The following is a 26755-nucleotide window of genomic DNA, read 5'->3' as shown; positions in this document are numbered from 1 at the left end:
TGTAGCAAAGTCCCGGACTGCCGGACAAACTCTTCAAACAGAGTTCCGCTCAGACCCAGTCATTTACTCTAAATAGCCCCTGCCTTTTGAAGCGTTAGATCTCCATTACACAGTAGTTGCTTTGCTGTGCAGCAGCTTTACGGTTTCCGTTTCGAGGTTTAAGCCGAAACACTACAGCTACAGTAGCTTAGTGCACCCGGAAGACATGCAATAGTGCTGTGTTACTGATAGTAGGAGACTGTTGTGTGTCTAAGCATTCGCTCTACCTGTGTGCTGTGAGAGCGTTTCACTGCAAGCCAGTACAACTTTACCCCTCCCTACCTAATGCACTATTATTTACGCGCCCCCCCCCCCCCCCTAAATTTGCATACTTCACCCATCCTCGCGTCCACTCGTACCGGGCGCAAACAGAAGCAATGTTTGCGTGTGGATCAAGCACTGCTGTGTACGTCTCGTTTATGGGGGCGATTGCCAGCCTCCAGCATTCATATGTTCCCTCCTCTGCCGTATGTTTCGCTTCCGAGGGCGAGGGCAGGGTCAACACTGTATCGCACACAAGCCTGCCGGCTGGAAAGTTTCATCTGTTGGCGAAATTTTAATTCGCTCACAAATTGTAATTATCCAACTCATTGTTGTCGCTCGGATACAACATCGCTCGCGCTGTGTGCCACCGTTCCACCATCGTAACCCTTTATTGCGTATCGCGCAACCGCCATTCGGTGCAACGTTTAGCGGGCGCTCTGTGTCGTCTTTGTGTTCGTCCATCTGGGGCCCCCTTTTTTTTGTTGTAGTTTCGTTGGTGCACCACCGATACGCATTGTACCGAGCCGAGAGGATTTTAAATGCGCGTTTTGGAGCAATCAGCCACATATCGCTCCAGTGCGTTCGTACGCGTAACGCAAGCAACTAAAATGTTGAAAAATGATCCACAGTGACCTACAAGCGTTTGGGAAGTTGTTGTATCGGTAACCTTTCTTGTTGCATATGGCTTTCGATTGTCGGTTTTGTGGTGCTCGGAGGGGGTCTTAAGTTTCTTTTGTATGCGTGTTAAATCTTGACTTAACATGGCTTTCGTTATTGTTGCCTGCGTGATTGTCGTAATTTAACGAGTTTTCATGCACACTTTTGTGATTTGTGATGGATGTATGACAGTGAGTCGTTAGAAAATGAACCATGAAACTGTACCGTAGATTGTAAATGAAGCTATACGAATTCGACTGAAAAGAGATATCAAGAAACTCTAACTATTCTGAGGGAGCCTCAATTCTATTCTGGGACATACATATATGATGTTTTCCTATCTCCAAGAAAAAGGAGACCTCGTCCTTTTTCAATTTCCCAGCCTAGCTCTTAATAAACGCTCATCCACATCAAATGAAGCCTTGTATCTTCAAGAAGGCATCTCCACGCGTGCTGTCTGATTAGAGCATGAGACAAACCCAAAATTAATTCTTATCATCTCGGATTACACACTCACGCAGTCTCACTCGGAAAAGACGCAAGATTTGCTCTGCCCAGCGGCAAACTGCGATAACGGACTTGCCGCGCCATACCAACATAAGACACGGGAACGATCTTCACAGCAAAGCGATTGCCGTGAAGCGTAGATGAATTGACGGTAGCCGTACTCTCTCGTCTGTGCTTTCGGGCGATTGGGAAATGGGAGAGGGTTTATTTTCATTACTGTTTCTATTTTCTTTAGACTCTTATTTTCGTTTGGGCTGAAATGGAGTCATTAAGATGGAGCAGCTAATCGAAGTAAAAGCTAAAACCGTTCGAGGGAGAAACTAACAAGATGGGGAAAACTAATTAACTGTTTTAAATTATGTCTTAGTAGCTTGACAATTGGTCCAATAATTTATTTGTTGAAATTTGTATAAGGCCTGTTAAGCTTGTCATTGGTTTTGCAACCATTGGTTTTGACCTCTTTGAAACTTTCATCAGCTGCTATGAGTAATGGTAGTAATCGAAATTAGTGACCCGTCTAAACTACTAAAACTTGTAATCGAGGTGCACTAAAAAAGGAATTGCATATTTTCAGGCGTTCCTCATGGGGGACATCAATTAAGTGACAATTTCGCATGACATTAATGTAACCGGAAACCTGGAGCTGAAGTACCTTTTTTTCATATTTTAATGTTTTCTTTGCAGATAAATATCAACGTTCGAAACCGATACACACGACTCATGCTCGGATGGTGCCGCAATATCCCTTTCACATTACCAAACAAACACGAGCGAGCTGCTGATCCGAGTAGTTGCAGCTAAATGAACATCATCATCTCTAAAGGGAAACTGATCCACTGATCAACACACGCGCACTATCCTACCAGCCGTGTATTGCAGAAACTCACTCACGTGCTATACCACAATTGGCCAATTAGGGCAACGGCTGCACGAGAAAATCCATCGCAACAACAAACCGCAGAGCGCAACATCATCGGACGCTCGGGAAGACGCTGTGGTTCTCTGTGTGCGTTTAGGCTGTGCGTGTTCAACGTGATCATGTTCGCGTGTAATATAATCAGGCTGGGAAACGATCCTCAAAGGCAAGCGAATCCCGAACAAGTTGTGCGTGCTTTGTTGCTTGAGGACATTTAATAGACTACGAGTCAGTACGTAAGGGGAAGCAATCTGTCAGTGATCTGATTCTCTGTTGAGTGACAAATGTGTACCACGCTCAGCTGCAGACGAACACGTTACAAACTGTCTATCAATGACCCGGCCACCGTTATGTGTTAGCGATATGTATGTTATGTGTTTACTATTTTATTTAGTATCTAGTTAAGGGATAGCAATTATGTTGTAGATATATTGACGTGCATGTGACGTTATCAGTACACTGTTATTATCATAAAGTGACGTTACGTGAAGCAGGGTTTAGAATTAGATGCACGCCACAAGCTGTGCTGTAGGAACAGTGGACGTTGAACGCATTGTATGATACAGGGTGCCGCCGTATTGTAGTAGTATGATATAATCACATTCCCTCTGTGGCCAGTACTAGTAGGAAATAGTTTTGTCGGCGACATCGATTTCCCTGTCGATCAAGCCCACGCACACACACCACACGTGGCTGAGAGTCAGACGCGGTCTAGGTCTTAAACTTACTCTCTCATAAGCCTCACAAGGGATGGTTGTAATTTGGGAATCGAAAATTTAGTTCGCTAAAGGTCATGAACATAAAGTGCACCCCAAGCCAAATAATACAATAGATAAACATAGGATGAAATAGCCACACACAAAGGAGCGGTACAGGAAATACACGCGCTGCTTAAACACACTAGGACTTGTTTGTTGATACAAACTTGGTACACACAACAATGAGAGCAAGAGGCAACAAAATATAGAACCTACAATCGAAGAAGTGAAAAACAAACGATACGTTATGTGTTGACCATATATTCTTTCTTCTTGCTGTGCGTCGCTCCAATTGCACGAGCCGATTAGCTGTTTGTGCGCCGCATTAACAAACGCCACATGAAAAATGAGACGTAGTCCCCTCCTCTGGAGCGGTGTTTTAAATTCTCCTCCATCTTTTTTTTTTTCTTTGTTCTGCTACTCGAACCGTTTGTATATAGATACGCGTCAGTATTGTATTCGCGAGTGGAATTGAAAAGTTGGGACTAAAAGAAATATTACTTGCACATCCGGTGTATCATTCTCGGCAACCCTGAGCACCCTGAACGGGGCAAAAGCTGCGCACATGCCCCGTTGTTGCGAGGTAATTGAAGACTCCGAGCTACTAGAGGTGGCTTACATAGCGAGTTTCGGAAATTTGAGCTGAGTTTTGGTCTTGTGGGTGGGTTAGAGGATGATTCGTGGTGGAAAAATCTAACCGTATAAACGATCGCTGTATAAACGCTTATAAATGATGATAATGTCTCTAATCAGATCCTACTACTACTACTACTACTACTACCACCCAAGGTTGCCACTGCTGTCTGATCCATCCCGGACACGCGACTACCCGGGCTGCTCGGTAGTGTAATTTCCTAGCCACTGACACCACCTGCGGTGAAATCGTTTGCGTGCCCGACACAGTCTTCCTGGGGTGCGATGCTCAACAACTGATATGGCGGCAAGTCGGTGTGTCGGAGCACGAGAACATTACCACACCCCGATTTTCATATTTTGCATCGCTACTGCTGGTTTTGTTCCATTTGCGCGAGCGTGTGAACAAGGTTCTTTCCTGTACAGCGAAATATAGACTGCACTGCTGCGAACACTCCCACCGGGTGGAAAATGGCGGATAAACGAAAGTTTTCCCTCACTTGCTTTGGGGTGGGAGGTTGGGGAGATGATCTACTGCGTGGGAGAGTTTCAGAACGTCGGCCGGCAGAGCTCTGTTACACTGCTAAAAGGCAACTGATAAATGGGACCGCTGGCTGATACGGGGAGCCGCATTTTACCGGCTACAAAGCAAAACAACACAACGAAAGACTAAACTTTTCTTTCCTGTAGACATTCAATATTCGTAGCGGTGCAGAATGCCTGTTGCGTTGGCGCTGTCTTACCCCACAAACGAGCGCGTTACGGCCCATAAATATTTTCTTTACTTTAATGACTTTCCTCGTGCAGTTTAAAGAAGAATTATTAAACCTTTCTAGCCGTGATTTGGCTCGGTCGGATACCCTTTCTTCATAAATTTAATAAGTTTCGGCTCAGTTTTATTGATCAATAGGCTTATACGCTGATCTGACGCTATTGCCATCGCATCATTCATCAGCAAGCAAAGTGCACAAAGGTTAACAATTTTAATGAATCTCCAAGCATAACTCCGACCCCCTTACTTGCCACCTAGTTCCCACGGATATCCGTCATACTTGTGGGCATTATGCTGTCAACAAAGGTGTTAGACAGCCTTGAAATACGTTCGCATGCCAATCTTGTGTGTCTTTCATGGTCAAACTATTGGTGATTGGGGAGGGATTTTAGCAAAAAAAAAAAAAAAAAAAAAAAAAAAACAGAAGACAAGACTTCACTCACCTGCATCGGATGTCGCAGAATGTCATTGTAGTAGGACGTCGTAGAATGTGGAGGTAACGATTGCTGCTGCTGGAATTGTTGGCTAAGGGATTGGGCTTGTTGTTGGTTTTGCTGTTGTTGCTGCTGCTGCTGTTGGTAGTAGGACATTTGCAAACACTGAACCGGCGAAGGTAGTGTGCGACCTGAACTGGGACGCAGCTGAGGCGTCGTCTGGGACGGCTGTATCACACCATAGTTCTGATGGATGATGGATTGCGAGAGCAGCTGCCGTTGGCTGGGACCATCGCCCCCGAGCGGCATACCACCGACACTTACCGCATTGCCCGTGGCAATTATCCGCTTCGGACTGTTCATGCCGATGCTGAGGTTCGGGTGCATCATTGGCTGCTGCTGCTGCTGCTGTTGTGACTGGGAACCTTGTGCCGTTTGAAGATTGTGTTGCTGTTGCTGCTGGAGGTTATGGAGCTGCTGTTGCTGATGTTGGATCATCTGTTGCTGTTGTTGTAGATGTTGCTGCTGTTGGTGCTGTTGCTGCTGGTGTAGATGGTGGTGCTGTTGCTTGAGCAGCAGTTGCTGCTGGGACAACAGCTCGGCACTGAGCGGTTGCTGGAACGGCGGCCTCAGTGGAGGCTGTCTGCAAGTTCGATTCTAAGCGTTACATACACGTCGCGTGGTCTCGCCTTGATAGTGGCACGAGTTGGGCTTACCTGAGCGGTACCTGTCGGACCGGCGTCCCCTGCAGAGACCGACTGGTGGAAGAACACATCGACGTGGTCAAGCTGGCCGACTCCCAGTGCTGCACCAGTGCATTCAGGCGGGCCTCTTCCAGTGCTTGCTCCGTTTCACTGCTCGAGTCGTAATCTGGGCCCTACGTACAGGGGCAGCAACCAAACAACAACAACAAAAAAATGGTCCGTTTAACTCTATTCGGCGAAGTACTCAATCTTATAAAACAAAGGTATTTTCTCGGAACTTGGAATGCTTTCCAAGACAGTATGGTAGGAAAATGATTCATCACAGTACCTGGAATGCGAATTGTCCTTCTCTTCACCAACACTCAACACACTCGCAACCAATCTCATTCACTCGCCACATCACGCTGCCTTATAAAAGGCCCATACAAACAACTATAAACAGAATTGATTGGATTCCAAACTCAATTACTCTTTGCTCCAGTGTTCAGCATCTCTCGACCAACAAGTCTTGAGGCCCCATTCCCGCGTAACGCGTCTACTCCGAAAGGACACTACCGTGGCAAACAAAGCGCACACATGTTGCGTCGGTAGGCAAAAATGAAACACAAACAAAAGGCAGCACACTAACATACACGCACATACATACACGCCAAAAGAAAACACGCTTGTTACGCATCGGTACTGAACGAAACAATTCAATTTCCAAAACAAAAAAAAAAGAAAAGAAGGAAACCCACCTCTTCGATCTTCTGATCCAGCATTCGGAAGAAGTTCTGTTGGCTGGAGGATATTTCCCTGCGGAGCGTAGTTCGACGAGGGAACACGAATAGCCGCCAGGCAGCAGGTAAGATGAGGGGAGAAAATAAGCAGAAAAGCACCGGGTTTCGATGATTGGTGTCTGGAAAATTGTCCTCGCGCCCACCATCCCCCCTTATTTTCCTTGCGCTTGAAAGGACACCTCGACCGCGACGGAATACTTACTGGCTCTGGAGCAGGGATCCATTTTTGCGGAGTATTGACACGATCTCCCCATTCGGGGGTTCCGGCGAACCGTCGTCCCGTAGCGAATGTTCCTCGTCCAGCTTCTCCTTCTCGCCGTTAAGGTCACCCCGTTCGCCCCGATCGCTCCGGTCGTCACTCCGCCCATTCTGTCCGTCCTCTTCATCCGCCTCGGCGTCCTCTACTTTTTCGGAAAAGCGAAAACATTTGTTCGCGGAAGTTGGGCGGCAGGAGGTAGGAAAACAAGTGGAAGAATAAAGATTAATTTAAGAGCAAAATAATAACGAAAACAAAGGACGAAACCACAGTGACAGTGACAACCGGAACAGCGCGATGCAGAAACAATATAAACGATTGCTCCTGTGTTCCTGGGTGTCTGTGTTTGTGTGTGCTCGTCTTTTCCTCCAACGAAGGATACACCGTTGAAGCTGGTGGAATGTGGTTCGGTGGTAAAATAAAAGGTCACATAATTTCGATGCCTCGTTTTCATCGATTTTTTGGACAGCATAGAAACACTCTGTACGCCTCCCACGGACACACTACTGTTTTGACCTTTGCACTTTCCTGTCGAGAGGAGTGACTATAGCGCAGTGTTTTGCTGGTTGGTAATCGAATTTGGGGTTTACTTCACTATGCTCTTCCTTCCTCGGCAGTACAATGTTGTCCCCGTTTCCTATACATTATCCCATCACCGAGCCGTAGCTGGTGGTTACGTTATTTCAATAAAGGAAAATGTCAAAGCTTGTACATAAAATCCGATGCAAATCGGGCGAAAGTTAGCGTGTGCGTTACTGATACGTACCGGGAGTAACATTTACCACATGGCTGGACCAGAACCAGATGGAAAAAATATAGCAGTTTGTCACACTTTCGTTGTCATTGATTAAATTGATTTAAATTCATGGTCGATAGTTGATAATCCGTAGAAATTCTATGAGCTCTAAAATTCCTTATAAATCGGTAAGAATAAGGCTTCTGAGAGTTGATGTTTCAACGAATCAATAAATAATCTTTTTTGTGCCTTTATCATACTTATTAATTCTGATCCAATAAGGCAAAATAAACTAGCAGACGTGAAATATACAGGCTGATGAAGAAATATATAATTACCAACGGTCAGAGCAGAGAACGACAACCTATTAGATAATGATTTTGATTTACTAATGATTTTCTTTCACTACTTAAACTCTAACAAGGACATAGAGTGTTCAGATATGGCATAGTTGTTCACTAACTTTATTCGATTCGTTCATTCTAACCAAAAGACACAGTCATACAATAGACTTAAGTAGATATTCGGGCAGCCAATTCCCCCAAGCTGCCCAATAAAAGCAAAACATTAACATATGTATTTTCCTAACACAACCCCCGGGAGCTGCCGTTGCAATTTGACACCTTGACACACTCAAGTCAATCACAACATACTCTTACGCGTCCATGGTGCACATGACAGCCAACAACCGTTCAACTTCATTGCAAAAAGAAGGGTCAACCGAAAGATAAAGTAGGAAAAAAATGCAAGACACTGCCATCACCAACCTAGTCACAGTACACAATTCTTCACCAACCATCAATGTCTCTGATCAATGAGCAGTGTGCCGATAATTTCGGTGCTTGTAAACATTGATGCTTTCATCCTGATAACTAGACGTCGTCTACAGTCAACAGCAACAATGACAGTCAAGCATGCTGTCTCTCCCAGGCCCTTCCATGCGCACATAAATGGGCTGACTCCCCTGAGTCTGCCGTGCCATCGACAGTTGAGGTCAATAGCAACATTCAGTGTACAGTGTTTACTAAAACGTAAACAAACATTTTGCCGATAAAGATGGCTCGGCGTGTACACGACGTTGCCATTACGGACAGAAGGTGGTTGTTAGTTGATGAGTTATGGGCACAGTAAGCGACAAAACTTTCTTTTTCGCTAGTGTACCCTTACTAGCGGGTTGATCGGTTGCCTTTGTGCAGATCCGGATGGCGCTGGTAGAGTAGTAAACTTACGATCTTCCGATCGGAACAACTTCTTCAGGATGTACAGAGTGTAGTAAAAGTAGACCAGTGCGGCTACACGTGGAATGGAGAAAGATCGTTTGAACAGTGACTGATCTCGTGCACAGTGACGTTTTGGGCTTACCGAAGTACAAGACACTAACTTGACCATTGCGCAGGAAGCAATCCTCAGCATCACCGTTCCATCGCTTGACCACGTCTCCGGCACAGATAATGAGGGTTTCCAAGCCAAGTACGAACCCGATAGGGTACAGCAACAAACTCACTTCCTGTCAATCATAAACCACGATCGTAAGTCATGCGAACCCCCTTAATTCAACTGAATCTCAGGAATAAATGACAGTTCCAGAAAACGTAAACACACATACCAGCCAGAGTGCCTGATAGAAAGATGTAACAGCAATAATCCACATAATCTGAAACACTCCATCTACGACGGGATGATTGCGCATTTCAAGAGCTGAAGAGGTGGTGATGCAACGAAAAAAAAACACCATAAATTGTTTGTTTGTGCTAACTCTCCTCATTCAGCATCACGTGATCTACACTATGGCTCACCCTCCGTGAAAGGATACTCGTTCCCGTTCTGCAACTGTACCACCCATTGATGTGCATTTACAATTACACGAAATCCAACTAATAACACTATAAGACAGCCGTTGAATTTTATGTACTGTTCAAACTTCCGTTCCATGCCGTGTGAATCCTTCTTGCCCACGTTCGATGCTGATGACGTTCGGCGGGAAACTGATACCGATGCCGGCTCGGTGATGGCGAACCGAGCGCGGTAGAGATAATGTTTTTGTGCACCAGTCCTAGAACCATCTTCCTTATCACTTGTTTACAGCCAATGAGTTCATTTTTCCGGGACTCGTCCGAGGACTAGGTTCTTCCCGCCATTGAACACGATACCCCAGCAACGAGCGAACCGCTCCGGCCGGCTCGTGATGATTAATAACACATTGAAAGAATGTTGGCTTCGATTGATAGGAAGTGAAGCGCGGTGCTGTTGCAACCGATTTGCGTCATCAGAATCAGTTTGCTGGTGCCATTACTGAAGGATGCTTCACGAACTTCTTCGAGATAGCAATGGCCCAGAATTTGCTATCGGGCCTGGACGACGAAGGCAAACTGTAAGGAAAACCCTAATACGCACTCGTCATGACTTGAAGAACTTTTCTATTTCTTTTGCCCGTCAATGCTTTAACGTCACACTTTCAACATTTATAAATTAACGTATATCTAGCTCGTAGAAATAACCTTAAAGTTTAATCACTTTGTGTCGATCACAACCGTGCTTTAGCTGTAGGTATCGTCGGGATCTTCACCAAAGAAGAACTTCACTGGACGCCGTGCCTGCTCGATATCCTGGTCCTCGTCTTTGCTCAGACTATCGAATGCACGGTAAAGTATGACTAGCGTGTATCCCACGTACAACGGCACCACTATGTTTTGGATAGCAACAGAAAAAAAAAACAACACAAAAAGCATTTAAGTCAGCACCGTCGATTGGAGTCTATGGTCGCGTAAATATTACGTAGAAATACTGCTGCTTCAGCCGACAGGATCACCTCGATCAGATGTCGATGCCCCAGCTTGCTGACCAGCTGCACCAGTATGAGGCTCCACTCAACCAGAAAGATAGTGGAGAACGGAAAGATGGCTTCCTTCCGTTCGCAGATCAGACCCAGCAGGAAGATTAGTCCCGCGACAATCCACGCGATCGAAAAGATCAACTGCTCGAGTGGCCGTGTGCGAAAGAAAGCGTCTGCGTGATGTTCCGTACACGAAGAAGAAGACAGCACGTCATCCATGTGTCAGCCATTGTTTTAAAAAACGGGGAAAAGGTAACGCAAAACAAACTACACTCACCAAACGGTCTCAAAATTATTGCAACTAAAAATAAACGCGACAATCGCTTGCCCCACACCTTGGGAAGGTGCGCGAGGATTTGGTCACTTACATTCGCTTGCGGTACGACTCAGCTGATCGTCGTTGAGAATACTGGCGACATAGATGCATCCAAAAAATAGGGCGGATATGGCGATCGCATACCCATGGGCTTTCACGTACCGTCTGAGGGCGCGTTCCATGATGCTAATACACACTCGCCTGTCGATGGCTTCGCAGACCTCCTTTGCTTGTACGACTTGATATAACTCGTTCTATGCACGATCGAGTGGGGTGGGCCCACTCCAGGGAATCGATTGTTCTCTGGCTGGGAACTGGTGAATGACTGTGGCGACCCGACTAGCGAAGGGAAGCTCTTGCCGTGGGATGATGCGGTACGTATACACGGGACACCGAGATACCCACGATCACGATCAAGCGGCACAAACGCACGCACGTACGCACACCAGTCGGGTCGGGAAACTCGTTTGAGACGGACAAACGCTCGCTGCCTACTGGTAGCAAACGGCATGGTCAACATAACGGCTCTCGGCCCTGTGTACTGTGTGTGCGCGCGCGATAATCCGGATCACTGTACGATCGCAACCACCAATACCATGGCATCGACATTTCGAGGACCCCGATGATGACGACACAAAACGCCACAACGATCTGGGCGCGATCAAGGAGATGATACTGCTGCGTTGCATACTGAATCTTCCCGACATTCCCAACCGCAACCCACCTGGTGGCACCCGGGGCGGCGTGCACGGTCATGCGGAATTTGGGGTGGCGTCCGAGAACGAGGCAAAACATGCACACATGGTGAGTTCGCGGCGCACGCACACGCATACTATCACCGTTAGGTGTGGAAGAGGTGTGCTGGGAACCTGATCTCAATACCGCGGGAACGTAACGGTAGAAGACCGAGGGCGCTGAAATAAGAAAATACGCGTCAAATGGTGATGGTTGTCGGGATCGCGATGCGTACGGTGATGATGGTCCGTCTCAGATAGCAAACATGTTTCGACGAGGCGACGACCAGAAGTGAGTTCGTGAGGTTGCGTTAAGAGTGTCAACATGCACTAACGATCGCACATGTTGCGTGCTTTTAAAATATGTACCATTTTTCGTCACGTGTTCGACAATCGTTTTCAACCTGCTTTACTTCTGTCCATTGAATATTCTAAACAACTGTTTGCTTAATTTGTTAGTAAAATAATTATGTTGAGAGTACAAGAAACAAGGGAATACGATTGCTCCTTGAGACTATGAAGGGAACAAGCTGTTCTATTTTAAATTGTCATTGCCAAAGTCGTTAAAGTAGTGATTGCGTTCATCGCTCTTAGCAAATCAAAGTGTCAAACATCTCATTATTTCTACACACGAGACAGAGAACAATGATTTTTTTTATAGTCTGTTTATTACGAATGGACAAAGCAATGGTTTAATACACATTACTTTTTGATTGGAAACAAAGCAGTTTGGTTTTTTTTCTGAGTATGACCAAACGCTATATGTTATCAAGTATGAATCACACCATTGAACTTGGAGTAAATATTGATTAAAACGGAACAAACAATCCTATGACGATCATGCGTTACAAAAATTACAACAAACAACGCTCCCAATCACGATCGCACGCAATCGTGAAATATTTCAAAAGATTTTTCGATCTTTTCACCGTTTACACCAACTTACATGCAAACTCGATCACCAACTCGATCTCAACTCTCGAAACCACCCGTGTAAACTTAACCCACTGGTTCGATCGGTTACAAACGTCAGACCATGCTGTGTTGTAAATAAAACGATACTAGAACAGCGAGACGATCGCAATGAATTGCTGCTACTGCTGCTGCTGCTGCTGCTGCCGGCTACAGTACCGGATGATTTAATCCAGAATCAAAGCTCCAGTGCGCGTAAAGTGAGTCACGAAACTTGCAATGGACAGATATTTGAGATGGTTCATCAAATATCAAGCGTACATGATCGTCGTGTTCACGCTGCTGATGGTGGTTCTGGTTACGCCGGCCATGGCACAAAACAACATACAGGAAAGTAAGTATAGAGCGCGTTCGGGGGCTAGGCATTGCGCTCCCATCTCACATGTTTTATTGTGTTGTTTTTGTTGTATTTTTAGTTGAAAATCTACGCTTCGGCGGTACAGTGGCGACCATATTCGGCTTCTCCTGGGCCGCAGCCGTTCTTTGTCTGGTGTACAGCATACAAAACGTAAGAATCGATTTGCACAACATACAAATCTGGTAGCGTGATGAGCATGCTGAGAAAATAATGTTTGCGCAACATTGTTTTTCATCCACAGGAGGATAAACGTTTCATCTATCCGTATCTGGCCGTGTTTGGATTGGATCTCACACTGTTGCTACTGCGAGAGTTCTACCTTATGATAGCCCATGGATTTTTTATAGAAATTATAACCGTTAAGATATTTATCGCTACGATAAGTAAGTGGGAAGTTTTCCTTTCTTTCGTAACGTGGTGATTACTGTATGGTTCATCTTTTTTTAGCTATACCATACGTATTCGCAAGTCTGTTTGCGCTTCATCGACTATTTACGGTGGATCCAATTGAAACACAGCGCAGCGAAGGGTTTGTGCGTTTCGATCGCAACGAGACGACGAGTGGTATCCAGGAGAATCCGCACAGCACCATCAGTACGTCGACGCCCAATGGAGTACAAGTCGTGTAGTGGGGGGGCGGGGAAAGTGGGAGAAGGCGAAAGGGTTTTAGGCGAAACAGTCTACACATCATAATGCCTACAGTGCATGTTTAACACTACGTTGTATCCTAAAAACAATGGCAAAGTTACCTTCCTAATAAACTCCTGTGAACTGATGTGTGATAGTACTTGATGCACTTTTATTAATAAAATTAAAACAGTTACATGTGGGGTGATGAGAGGAAATGTCGTTCACAAACGACTGTCGGCGCTTTATCGCGGGAAAGCAAGCTTTCCGCTTGCCTATCGAAATCTAAACACGAACTCCTATATAATCAATCACAAACCAAAGCTTTCTCTAAACGATAACGTCGCAGAAACGTGGAAGATTAGAACAATTAGGACTTCACTACTGATAAACTGCGTGTGGGCTAAACACAAACACAATACACAATTGTACCATACACAAACACATAGTAAATAAGCGCATGACAGCATGGTTAGCATAGAACGGGAACAGCAAGCAGCGTTGAACTATCCTTCCACCAGTGCCGCTTCATCCTCCAGTACGACCGGGTTTGTGATGCCGTTGTTGAACCGTACAAAATTATCACCCGTTTGCGGCTTCGGATCGGTGCTGAACAAACGAGCCAGAGCGATCAGCGTCATGAACAAAAAGCAAGTGATGTCTGTAAAATGGATGTGCTCTTATGTTAATACGTTTGCTTACTTGGGAGGACATTTGGGAGGGAGGAGAATAATGTTAGACACTTACACAGCACTGCTATTAGCGATGGAATGTTCACAAACACCATCGTGTACCAGCGACGATCGTGCCAAATCATCACAATATCCCGAATGGCCAACAGACACAAATCGAGTATGTACAGCAGAGCAAACGGAAGTAAGCACTGCTTGATTTCACGATACACACCGTACAGGAAGGACACGCCAGCAATAAACCAAAACACTCCCAGCACCACGGCCGTACTGCCCATGAAGCGGTAGTTGTAATCTAGACGCACGATCGAAGCACAATATAGGAACAAAAATGATTAGGACTTTGCTCAAAGGGGTATTGATCCGTCGGCAACACTAGGCCCCTGGAAAAACTTACAAAACTCCATCGGATAGTATGGTTCGTTCGATTCGAATATCACAATCGTTAGCAGGATCGAGAAAAGTACCGTAAACGCACCAATCATGTATCCTTGAAATTTTATGTAAAATCGTAAATATCGCTCCATTTTGCAGTATTGTACGGTGCTACTGTGTGTTTTTCAAATAAGAATTGTTCTCAACAGGTTTAGATTCCTTTCCAGCAAGCGGCAGACTTGTCCCACGGAGCGTCCCACACTGCGCAATGCTGGCCGACTGACGGACGAATAATCTCCCTCGTTTGGCGTGTGTTCTGCCAGGGTTCGGCCGACGACGACTAGAGCACGGAGGTCAGTTTGCTGATAAGACTTCGCTCCCTTTCCTAGTTACTCTATGCTCATTATTGTGTCGCACTGACTGCATGTGAAAGTGAGCAAAAAAAAAAACGACTCGTGTTGATCTTGACCGAGAAAAGGCGGAAGAGCCAATCGCAGCATTCTAGCATATACGAGTTATCCAGCGAGCGCTAAAAAATAGACGCCCGATTAGACAGCGTTCCTTAACAGAATTAATAATTCAAGGATGTGTAAAAAGATATTTAGATTTTCCAAATGTTGTCAGAAATAGTGGTTGTAGGGAACAGGATTAACCGCCTTAACATTTGATGAAGCCTTTTTGATGACCAGATGCAACTAGTGGGTGCTAAAAATGTATCCCCAACCACACGAATTGCTTATCAAGCATCAGGCATTACAAAGAACCCTTGTTTAGTTCAATGCGGCAGCCCTCAAGAAAGTAATGCCACCCTTAATTAGCTGCCATCGATATGCCGTCGCTAAGATATGTAAATCATCCAGAAAACGGGTAGGAAATGACGACCATTACGCTCCAAATTAGAGAAAGTATTTGCTCAGGAACTCGCGGCACCAAATGGCACCACTCCCCTTCGCCGAAAGCGTCATAATTTCACGCTCATATTAACTCCATACCTTTCCTCCACCGAGAGACACCTGTTGGAATGGGCATTCATTTCCGCCTCATTCATCACGCACTCTTCTGCCAGGCAGAGCAGTGGCATTGACCGGATACAACGCGCGGCTATGAAATTGGTGCTAGATCTTTGAAGTTGATAAAGCAACAGTTACATGAGTGATCGGAGCGTTTGATTCTAATGCGAGGGAGTTAGAAGAAAAGTGAATACGGAGAGAAGCGATAGGGTAGGAGAGAAAGAGAGATTTTTTTTTCTTTACGCATTTGCTTCCAGCAAGCAAGCAAGCTGTTTGAAGTGACGTGTTTGTTGTGATTCTGGGTAGTGCGTTTGAATTCGATGGAATTATAATTATAAGTAACATGCAGGATGCACTGTGAGATAGGAAAGGGTTTTGGTATTTGTAAAACGTCATTACATTATCAGAAATGTGATTTCTTGGTTGAGAGCAGTAAAACAGTTGTGGCAATCGAAATGAACGGTTTCGACGTCAGTCTTCACATTGGTGAGACGGATATTAAATCCCGTCCGTATTCTTGATCCCGTATGCAGGACTGAACATCTAGCTACGAGTATAATTTAGTCAACGAAGTTAGCAACGGTGACAAGCAGTGGCGGATTAACCTATGGGCAGGAGCCTCGTCGGCCAGAAAACCCTTTTCGTCTTAGATAGCTAGCTCATTTTTGGTATGATCGGAAAACCGATCCCTCCGAACAACTTAAACCGATTCTCCACCTCAATTTCCTTGCAGTTATTGTCTTATTTAGATCAATAGGAAAGCTAGTTATAAATCCGAATACAAGACTTCATATCATATCATTCTTATAGCAAAAATCGGAATAGATTCATTGTGATAGAGGGGCCCTATTTCCACTCCCTATATGGCGCCCCAGAAAGGCTAAATCCGCCACTGGCGAAAAGGAAAGACTTCTTGGTGTTGTACTGCAGCCAGTTGAGGAGAAACCCAGCCAAACTTTATTGTATGATTGAGTATAATTTTAGAACTTTCTATGGCCATGTTACAAATTCATAACACAAAATAAACGAAGCATATCTGTTTCACTTCATTGAACCCTTTCCCAAAACGATAAACACAGACAAACACAAGTCACTATCCCATCTGACAGGTGTTACTAAGTCATACGCTGTAGACCGACTCCCACTCGTACTAGTAACCATAGATCCTTTATCCTCCGGGCAGGTCCATCGGGTTTTGTGTTGATACACTGGAAGGATGCAGACTGTGTGGTGGCTTGTTTTTCTTTCCTTCCTATTTCTCTTTTTTATTTGCCCTAATCCAAACCATCCATCTGTTTCGTTGTTGCTTTTTTCCCAAAACTGAAGCTCGTCTTGTCTAATACCATTGTAAACCTGACAAATGGCCAGTTCATCGAAACCGTTGCAAAAGCATCAATTTTTCATGTATCCGGTATCTTCTGTATCAATCGTTTCTCGTGTGTCCTGGGCAGAGAATGTTACTTCAAACCTTCCGGGAAGGATATTACCGTGTAGCCGAGTACCGAGTAGTGGTGGTGGTGGATTTTAAAAATAATTGTTCCGTTCGCTGAAAAAAAAAACGGATTCCAGGTATTGATTCTTGAGCATCAAACAAGTGAGTTTGAATTTCATGGAAAGGAAAGACTTCAATTTTGCCATTTTTTCAACTTTTCAAATCTGTCAGGCTCGGTACATTTATATCGGAGTTGACAGTTGTTAGAGCCTTGGATGGTTAGTCAACCATAATTTATTATATTTGGCACAAATCATTTCTATCTGCTCGGCAGTTTGCAACACGAAGAAAGTTCCTGCGATACAATCCATCTATTGATAGCGTGCGGGCAACGGATTGCATTTCTGACACGCCACACACTGCTCGGAAGAAGCTAGTGCCAAACCAAGGCAGGAGCAGGAGTTAAGCAAATAGTAATGACGTTTAATACACTTTGAGAAGTGCCCTGTCAATGATGTGTGGTAAATTCCCGTGTTCCAATCAAACCGTCAGCAGCAGACGAAGGGTTTGAGTATTGATCTCATCGTGTGTACGAGTTTCTCTCTCTCTCTGCAAAACTGCTGCTATGGAAGTTCGAGCAGTAAGAACACGAGTGGCGAGCCCAACTAAACCCAACAGCAGCAAAAGGCGCCGAAGATGTAGGGTATGTGTTTCGTGTCTGTGTGTTCCACTTTCAAATATTTTGAACTAGTGTGTGGGATGTAAACTGCGGAAACGTGACCATCGTCGTGCCCAAGTGTTGTTGTTGATGGTGTTGCTGTAACCCGACACCATATTCCTGACACACAGGAGTTCTTCAAATGCGGTCACTTGAAAGTCTATCCGGGCACTTACGGTTTACTTGTGCGGCAGTGTGGAACGTACGACACGCATTGCTCGGCATCCTGATACGGGTAGGATACGGTTGAAACGGACTAAACGGATATGCTCGGTGCCCGCTAAGCACCATTATATGTCCAAGGAGAGAAATCGTTTCAAGTGCCGAGAGGTGAAGATAGCCGCCCAATCGAATCATATATCATATTGCTGGTACATAAAACCCTTAAACAGTCCAATTCGAAGCGCAACCGAATGTAGGACATGATTTACGAGGACGCCCTTTTTATTGGCTTGCGCTATAAAATTGTAATATAATTTAGCGTCGTCCTGCTATAAATAGAAACGTTCGTCAGTCTTTGGTATTAGCTCAAGGATATTCGATAAAAACGTATATTTGAAAAACACCTTCCATACGGTAGATGTAACACGGGCATAATGTTATAAGGTCCAAAACCTAAATACTCCAGATGGCGACACTGTGACCAGCATTTCACTTGAAGTCATACCCTTTTAACGCTACTAAAAGAGGGCGTGACGCGCCGCAGAGTTCGTGCCGATTCCAACGTACCGGAACCGAAACATTTTCCCGTCCTATTACCCACCATTCTCCTCCCGTCACTCAACACTGTCCGGACATTAGAAGTGTACCACCAGCGGCACACCACCCTGGTGTACCTCCACCTTTCCTTGCTGTCATCGGGCATTGTCAAGCGTAGCAGGAGATGCATCCTGTTCACCCATAAACTATGCATACATGGCATGCAAAAATGCTTCACCGTACACTGCTGCGTTCCACACCGGAAGCGGGACTCATCTTCTTTTTTTGTAACCCAAGTTCCTGAACCGTGTACATGCATCACACGATAATAGCGTTTCCTGTTCTTGTCGTTCACGTTCTCCGCTGGGGAAGGAAACTGTGTGCTCGTGACGTCTCCTGTCCGGTTGATTCTTGCTTCTTTTTTTCCGTACTGCTCCGCCCAACCTCAAGAAGCAAGTAGCTTAACCTTATTCTCATCGTGTATTTTTTTTAAAGAACTCAAATTTTCCTCACCGAACAATAGCATCCTTTACCCGGCAACACACTTCCACAGTCAGTGCCTTACAGAGCCAGAGAGAATGGGAACTTTAATCAAACTCGTCGCATTTCATGGATGCATCCTTCTCTGCTTGCTTGTGTTGCTTGCAAGAGCTGGAAGCTTTGCATGTTTCTTTCTTCTTGGAGCCATGTTTATGCCTGCCCTGCCTAAGATGATAAGCGACTTGTCGTGGCAAAGAACTTATCGTCGCAAATCCGTTGAGGTTAAAAGATGGATTGAGAAGATGCACTTCAACGAGGTGCAACCGAGAAAAAAACGGTGCAGTGTGCATACAAAACATGGGAGAATATTCTTAACGATACGGTCAACGTTTTACCTGACAGATGCGGGTAGTGCACGACATACAAGAAACACTCATGTAACTATCAGGTTCCGTCGATTAGTTTAAGGATTGCTTTCAAGGATATTCCACCCGTTCGTTCGTTGATGGGCTCCTGTGTGTATTCGATGGATTCGAATCCAAAGCTTGCTCGCTTTATAATGGCGTAACCATCATTTTCGGAACCATTCAAACGATCCTGGCACCACTCCTATACCCAAGAGCGGATTAACAGTTTACAACCGACGGTACCTTTTCTTGGCTTTCTTCGTGGAAGGATAAGAATCACGTACTAATCCACCAAACAAATGCTCACGGACAAATGTCTCCTGTGTGGGTCCTTCTCGTTCCCCTGTTCGTTTCCCCGGCTACCTAATGGGATTCGCAGTAAAAAAGAATATGCAATTATCCTCGTTCCGTGTGTGTGTGTTGTGTTAGCGACAGCAGGCAAAAAGGTTACTTTTTAATCAAGGACATGCGGCCGCCAGTTATCGTCAATGTCCGCGGTGGTATAAGAGGATTTCTCATTTTTTTTTTCACGCTTCCACCATCTTCTTCCGTCGCTTTACGTTGTGCCACGCAATCATCGCCGCGGTCGGCGGTTTATCATTCCCGACCGAACCGGCGCAAGGACGAACGGGCGAACGAAAATGCCATTTCGTCGACGTCGTTCATTTAACGGCTCAATTAGTGTGCTTATTATTACACAGCGCACTCCTTCGGCACTGCCGTTAATATTCCGACCGGCCCCGGTCCAGAGACCCAGGAGAAGTGGCACATTTGCTGTTTTTTTTTTTTTGTGTTTGCTTCCCTATTTGTTTTTAGGTTGCTTTTGACGTTTTTAGTACGGCAGAGCATTTAGAGAGATTTGAACGCCGAACATGAAAATCGGACTACACACTGAACGCCTTGTTTTCGGCTTTTGAACGGCGGGGGAAAACAAATTCAATTTCAAGTACCATCCACACAACGGCACAAGAGCAGAGTGCTCGTCTAACAAATTGGATCGCTTCCTTTTTTTTTCTCACCTTTTTGAGCTCAAACTGACCGTGATCACGATTCGAGGGGTTTTCTTGTTCTTTTGTAGGAATTTCTAAAATTAAAAAATGGTTTGACTTTTTTTGAATTTTTGAATGGGGTTTAGTTACATTAGAAGAATTGCTGGGAGTGTTTTTAATGGTCAGATGTCAAACGAACTCCAAATTTTTAAGATTTTTTTTTCCTTTTATCCGTTTCGTAGATTCAGTAATTAAACGATACTCTTCCTTGACACAGATTAACATTAAAGTACAATTTAATCTGTTACCAACGATTCCGAGTTTTAATTCTTCACTTGGAAGCTAATATTAATTTACAGTTGTGAACACCCTTAACTGTCTTTGGTATGTTTTTGCCATAATTTCAACCCAACATCGCCCTGCTACAAAGCTCGTTCGCATAGCCGTTAAAGTACTGGGCTCAATCATCGTACACTCATACCTTTCCATTCTTAAAACATACCAAGCAAAACGGGAAAGGCCTGTCGGAAATCGTAAAGTTCAGGTCAGTGAAGGATCCCCGCTCTGAAATGTCACCGGTATTTAATGAATTTAGTCAACAGCGTCGAAGAGGGATACGGTTCCCCAGTGTTGCGGGAAACAATCCACTGCTTCTTCGTGTTCCCGTTGGACAACCTGCTCCAATAAAGCTCAACTACGTCAAGGTATGAAACCATCATCTTGGAATGGCCACTACCGTAGAAGAAGAACCACTCTCGCCTCGACGCTATAATTAGAAAACATGTAAAATAATTTCATTACATGACAGCGTACCAGAAATTAATACAGCAGGCAGCTGTTCAAAAGCCGGAGCGCGTACCGCAAGACCAGGCGCACTCAAGAACACACACACACACACTCTCTGTCTCTGTCACACTCGGTGCCTGGACAACACTTCTTACATCGACCGTACGAAACGTGTCCGTAGAAGAAGCAGCATCTTGCTTCCCGAACTGTTTGGTCAGCTGTGGACGTGGAAAGGAAGCAGAGCGATGGTGGTCCCGGTGGTCTACCCGTAGAATGTGTACATCTTACATTTTACACTGTCGCGGCCTTGCGGGTTCGTATCGTCACGTTCATCGTGATCGACACTCGCCGTAACCGCAAAATACTCGCGCGCGCTCAAGACTCATGTCTCGAGGCGTTGACGTGAAAATGCGCATGTACACTACTCAATCTCCAGACACAATGAGACACAAGCCTGCTTCCCTTGGGCAGGCGGGATGGGATCGAAAGTTGCTCGTAGCGTCGCAAGAAACGCTGGATGCTGCGGTCGAATGCCGCCGGGGTAAGTTTCAACTTGATCGGGGGTTTTACGATTTCACGCAGATTCTTGGTAGCGTCAAACTTTCCGGGCCAGGGTTTTTCGTCTTGGCAGCAGCATGTAAAATGAGCAACATTGTCCATCTTCAGCGAGTTTTCGACCGTAGGGAAGGTGGTGAAGCGAGCGATTAATTTTATCGTCTATGAACGAAGGATACATTGTACCTGATTTGGAACGCACTATGTAGCAAATGGTGTTGATGCTTGGTGTTGCAACTAAATTACGTTTGTATGAAGTAACTTTAGAAAACCGCGCCTAAAAGTATGGAAACCGCAGGACAAAGCGCTCAATGGCATGCCATTGGGTACAGTAAACTATTTTTAAACTAACTTCCTCATCAAAAATCACTTTATTATTCAAGACTAAGCTTATACATCATGTAACTCAGTCAAGCTTAATCAAAGAGAGTGATTTCAACCGTAATTTACTCCACAGTTTTTAATTTAATAAACCCTTCGTGCCCGTGTCACTCTCCAAAATGTCACCTGACAATCAATCATGCACTCACACTTAAATGATGTATAGTGTGATAATGTTAAACTATTGCTTGTACACATTACACGCAAACTTTGCTTCGTGTTTTCTACAGCCATAAACTACCTTACGGCTAACAAGCAAATTCCGTTTGCCAGGTCGTATGTTCTAAGCGTTTGTATGGCTTCTATCAACTATGAGGCATCACAGAGTTAAGAGAGAACGATTCCCAAACTCAGCTCATTAATGTCTTGTTGTCACGCTGTCTCGCACACGAGAAACGACCACCATGAAATGTTTTACTGTTGTCGAACAAACCATAAACTTGCCCAACAAAACCACTCCAACCGGTTGCGGCACCTCAATCGAACGATTTTTATTGTGGAGCAAAAACTAAATTAGCACCGGATCGCCATGGAGGTTGACCACAGCTCCACAGCTGATGATGCTGCTGCCGCTTGGATTACGGCTAAATTATGTGCCTCAAAGCAGACAAACAGTATACGAAGCTAGTGGCTAACTTGGTGCAGAATCAAGCTTCATATGATCGAAGGATCGGCCACCAACAGTATGATGCGCCTTTCGGGTGTCGAACGTTTCTCTGAACGAGGTGGGCCTAGATAATCATTAAAGTCCCAGATTAATTTCATCCACCTCCACCTGGGCTAGACAGCTTGTGTGGTACCTGTGAGTGTCAGTTTCGGGATGGCCCGGGTTGTTATAATGATTAGCCGTAGGTGGTGCCAAGTGCGTACGTATGTCAGTCTGCAATTTCAATACGAATTGCTCTAGTGGACTGGTTAAAATGGCTCTCCAGATGTTGTGTTTGGTTGCTAGTATGGTCTACATTGAGAGAATTGTGGGGTAAAGTGTTGAATCTATTCCAAGCATTGATTGTCGCTAATTAAACTGCAAGGCTCGACGAGAACGAGAAACTCTATTGTCAATGTCTTGATGTCTTGAAGATACTTAAAGCAAAATTGAAACATAATAAATAAGTCTATGCCCGAAAGTAAGCAATATGTAAGGGTGTAATAGTAAAATGTGATGCTTGTTATATTAATAGCATATTTTCAGAAAAATCACAATAAAATTCAATTATTTAAAAGCAGCTCCAGTAATACATCTCCCGTTTTGAATTTTGAAACAGCTTGAAGGCACAAAATATGACGCTTAGCACCCTCGACGGAAGGAACTCTGCCACCATGAGCTAACCTTTAGCAGAATACCGCGCCATCTCGGTTTTCCTAAAGCACACAATCTCAAAACGAGCACATCAACCGTGCCACTAATACGACCTGACACACTGGAAGGATGTCATCCGGATGTCGGTTGCAAGAATTAAATTGAATCGTTTTTCGCTAGTTTGCAGTTTCAGTCGTACGCTCTTTCTCTATCTCTTTTCATACGTGGTGCATTATACTCTTTGAAACCACGACACCGTACGATAAACGATGGCACAGCTCTGAAAACCGCATGCGATTCAACGATAAATGCAATGTCGATGTCGATTGATTTTTCTTCCCGTTCGTCATCTCATAGCAAGGATTTGATGCGAGGGTCCTATTTTTTTTTTTTGTTTTTTTTTTTGGTCCTCCATGCTCCGCCTTTTTTGAAGCGAGCCATGTGTGAAAGGGATAAATTAAATTTGGGTCAACATTATGAGGATCGCATTGAAAATGATGTGCTGTGTGTGGAAGATTCTGATTTTTTCTAGCAAAAGCATCGATCCAAGAAACGGACGAGAGATACGATTGCATCATCCAGAGCAGTTTTACGTGCGTTACTTACAAAGGGCTTTGTTTGTGCAGAAGATTGTGAACAGATTTCAAAACTGTACGCCTCAAAGTATGCATTCCGCATTCCCAAAAAGTTAGAGTGTTACAGAAGGTAGAATTTCAAATATTTATCGCCTATTAGAATACCAAAATTAAGCAGCCAACCTGAAAAATGTACTTCGACACTCATTACACACCGTTTTTTCCCGACGGCGTTGCTTTTGCCTTTTCTCCCTCCTGCTAAATGAGCTACCCAGCAAGTAGTAAAATCTAATCAGTACTCTTCGCTTCAAGTGTCGGCAACCTCCTTTATGTCCTTTATGTATTATGTTACGGAATGGCAGGACGGTAAGTGTCTGCGTGTTTTATTTCTTAAAATATGTAGGAGGATATTGGAAACAAAATTTAATTTTCCCTTCCTCTCATCGACGGAAAGCGAATATGGCCCATGTCTTCTTCTCCTCGATATCGGTTAGATGGTTGCAGCTCATTCCAGCTGCAATGGACAAGCTTAAAGCAGCGGGATTGGAAAAGGATACGTCCTAAGGAAGGACAGGCATCCGCGCTATATGTTAAGATAGGGCATCCTTTATGGATGGAAAGCTTTGATGATCGTGTTGTCATTAACCTGCTGACGAAGGCCACAAAGTGTACGTGTGTGCACGAGTACGCTCGTTTTTCTATTTATTTTTACGTCGGAATCCTTACGATTTGTTGATTTTTGCCCGTGCTTGGTGTACGTGCGTGCCTGTGTTTGTGTGAAAACGGTGAAACATTTGCTAATCGGTCTGAAGGCGCGAAATGAAGGTAGAAACACATCGACGAGAGTGGATAATAAAGGAACGCCTTTTGGGAGTTATTCACAAAAAGGGGGGCGATGGGCAATTTCGCGGAAATGGACGATGCGTAAGCTACGTAAAAAGGATATGAAAATGTTAATGGATTTCCGCCTGCCTAGGTCAGGAAGCGACCGAGGGGGAAGCTTCATCCTTTTTTTTGTTGCGCCAACATCCCCGCCAGCAAAAACCTTTTCTAAACCCTTTTCTTTTACTTGTATTCTATTGGTTCCAACTCGTTTGCTTTGTGGCTGTGTGGCTGTGTGGCTGTGTGTGTGTGTGGTAATGGCCGAAAGCATTGAGCGTTCGTTTACGTGAGTTTACGGCTCTCGACGACCACACCTTTTCTCACCCTGCTTGTTCCCGTATCCGGTTCGGCGAGCAATTTCCACTAAGGCGCCCGGAATACTCCTTCGAAATTTGCCATTTGCTGTTCAAAATTGATTTCCTCTCCAAACAACAACACAACCTTGTGCCGCAAGACGCCAGACTTCAGAAACACAGCATGGAATCAGTACCGTCAAGAGAGTTGTTACTAAACCACCACCATCACGACTTCATTTCAAAGCAACCGTCACCGTGTCGTCTTACACTCGAAAAGATGCTGTGTAAATAATTCAACACTCGAGTCAAACGTCAAGAAGTGTCGCCAGATTAATAATCCGCAGAGCAAGATTGTTTGCGATGGGTGCGCTCGCTGCTGATATTGCAAACGGAAGTCATTTTTCCAACCAAAAACGAAGTGGCGGAAAATGTAGAGGGAAGCATACAATCTCTCTCACTTTTGTACGCTCGAGAAACGGTGAGCTCGTGCCGAATGTGAATCAGTAGCTAAATGGCGATAGAAATGTAAGCTACATTTTGTCCGAACGATTGGCTTAAATATGATGAAGACTCTTTTGGAACGCATCGTTACACACACACACACGTACACAATCGTTGAAGATCCATTTAGCAAACCGAACCGATACCTCTTACCCTCTGGTCACTCGGCACCGTACGATGATGGGCAAACAAACGATTGAACAGCGCCAAAAGTAACATAAACAGATGATAATTAGGGCGAACGAATTTTAAACTCATTTTGCAAACGGCCAATCTTCACATCGATTGATGTGTAGAGGTGGATGATTGAGGAGCGTGCCATAAAGGAAGGAAATGAAAATGGGAAAATCTTCCATCTCCAAAGAGGGGTCTTGTAAAGTCAAGTCGTGCTTGATTCGCAGCCTCAACCATTTGACGCCGCGCTGTTTAACGTAAATGAATTGGCGAATCGGAATCGATTTTAAATGGCAATCAAACTGAATGAAGTAAACTTGGCACGAACAGTGGAGAGGGGGGGGGGGGGGGGACAATATAGAGGGAAGTAAGTTGATTTCCACGAACCGTTTTATGATAATGTACATCTCGTTGCAGTAAAGGTGTTCATTTTAGGTACGCAAATAGAAACACTGAATTGATTAACCAGGCAGACCGTTTAATTATTCAAAGCGTGGATGAATAATTATATTATTGATTTGCTGCATTTTTCCACGAAGGATTAATTTCGATGGAGGCGCCTGGTGGTTTGTAGCATTTTTTTTTTGTTCCCAAAAAACCCAGCATATTTACATTGTCTAATGAACTTTTCCCACTTGCAAAAAAAAAGTAAAGTGTTAAAAAACAAAAAAATCAAAAATTGTGATCTAATTTAAACTATTGAACTGCTAGAAAAAGAAAACATATACGAATTTAATATTGAATATTTCAAATAAAACGAGCTTGATAATAAATAAATTTTCTACTTCATCAAACGCTACGGCCAACCCAACTAACTGCTGTTCGTTGAAAGCTATCGAAGAATCGCTCCTCCAAAACAGTATCGCATAACAACTCTTCTTGAAAGAAACCACTAACAAACACAAACACACGCCAAACGTGCGAGAAGTGTACAACACATTATTCAATGTATTTTCTCGGGGTTGAAAAATTGGATAAATTTTCCCCTGCCGTGTGGGGAGTTTTTGGGTTTGATGGAAATTGTAAACTTCGTTCCGGCCCGCCGTTCATTTACTTCTCGCGCTTCTCTTCCACAGACACATACATCATCCCATAACAACTCTGCTTGCGATTGGTAGCGTAATGTTCCGCCCGAGATTGGCCCTTAGGCACACGCAAGCTGTAATACAAACAAGAAGAGCAAAAAAAAAAAAACATGCCACTACCAA

General features: G+C 44.5%; 5 protein-coding genes across 6 annotated transcripts in view; 1 reads left to right on the top strand and 4 right to left on the bottom strand.

Annotated features, from left to right (window-relative positions):
• Positions 1-13297, top strand: part of LOC126563200 (uncharacterized) — a 143380-nt gene extending 130083 nt beyond the window's left edge. The window contains exons 2-5 of the mRNA XM_050219825.1: positions 12501-12644; positions 12727-12818; positions 12910-13051; positions 13116-13297. Coding sequence (XP_050075782.1) covers positions 12530-12644; positions 12727-12818; positions 12910-13051; positions 13116-13297 — 531 coding nt within the window. The 5' untranslated portion in view covers positions 12501-12529. The remainder of the gene's footprint in view (positions 1-12500; positions 12645-12726; positions 12819-12909; positions 13052-13115) is intronic.
• The window catches only part of LOC126562035 (putative uncharacterized protein DDB_G0271606), a 50100-nt gene that overhangs the window by 15046 nt on the left and 8299 nt on the right, over positions 1-26755 (bottom strand). The window contains exons 2-5 of one of the 2 annotated variants that reach the window (XM_050218445.1): positions 6666-6867; positions 6422-6479; positions 5697-5857; positions 4990-5623 (exon numbers count right to left, since the gene is read on the bottom strand). In XM_050218445.1, the coding sequence (XP_050074402.1) occupies positions 4990-5623; positions 5697-5857; positions 6422-6479; positions 6666-6867 (1055 nt within the window). The remainder of the gene's footprint in view (positions 1-4989; positions 5624-5696; positions 5858-6421; positions 6480-6665; positions 6868-26755) is intronic. The other variant, XM_050218447.1, reaches the window with a different exon arrangement.
• On the bottom strand, positions 8608-9387 carry LOC126563156 (uncharacterized). The gene is made up of 4 exons (XM_050219780.1): positions 9252-9387; positions 9062-9153; positions 8818-8962; positions 8608-8747 (listed from the first exon to the last, which is right to left on the bottom strand). Exons 1-4 carry the CDS (start codon positions 9385-9387, stop codon positions 8608-8610), a joined length of 513 nt encoding a protein of 170 aa, XP_050075737.1.
• LOC126563163 (uncharacterized) lies at positions 9993-10797 on the bottom strand. Its single transcript, XM_050219787.1, has 3 exons — positions 10657-10797; positions 10231-10461; positions 9993-10138 (listed from the first exon to the last, which is right to left on the bottom strand). The coding sequence occupies exons 1-3, from the start codon at positions 10784-10786 to the stop codon at positions 9993-9995; spliced, it is 507 nt and encodes a 168-aa protein (XP_050075744.1). The 5' UTR covers positions 10787-10797.
• On the bottom strand, positions 13802-14529 carry LOC126563141 (uncharacterized). Its single transcript, XM_050219766.1, has 3 exons — positions 14385-14529; positions 14043-14282; positions 13802-13956 (listed from the first exon to the last, which is right to left on the bottom strand). The coding sequence occupies exons 1-3, from the start codon at positions 14512-14514 to the stop codon at positions 13802-13804; spliced, it is 525 nt and encodes a 174-aa protein (XP_050075723.1). The 5' UTR covers positions 14515-14529.

The sequence above is a fragment of the Anopheles maculipalpis genome, chromosome 3RL, assembly GCF_943734695.1.
Source record: "Anopheles maculipalpis chromosome 3RL, idAnoMacuDA_375_x, whole genome shotgun sequence".
Classification (NCBI taxonomy): Eukaryota; Metazoa; Arthropoda; class Insecta; order Diptera; family Culicidae; genus Anopheles; species Anopheles maculipalpis.
The sequence above is the reverse complement of the archived record's forward strand: the minus strand, read 5'-3'. Positions and strand labels throughout refer to the sequence as shown.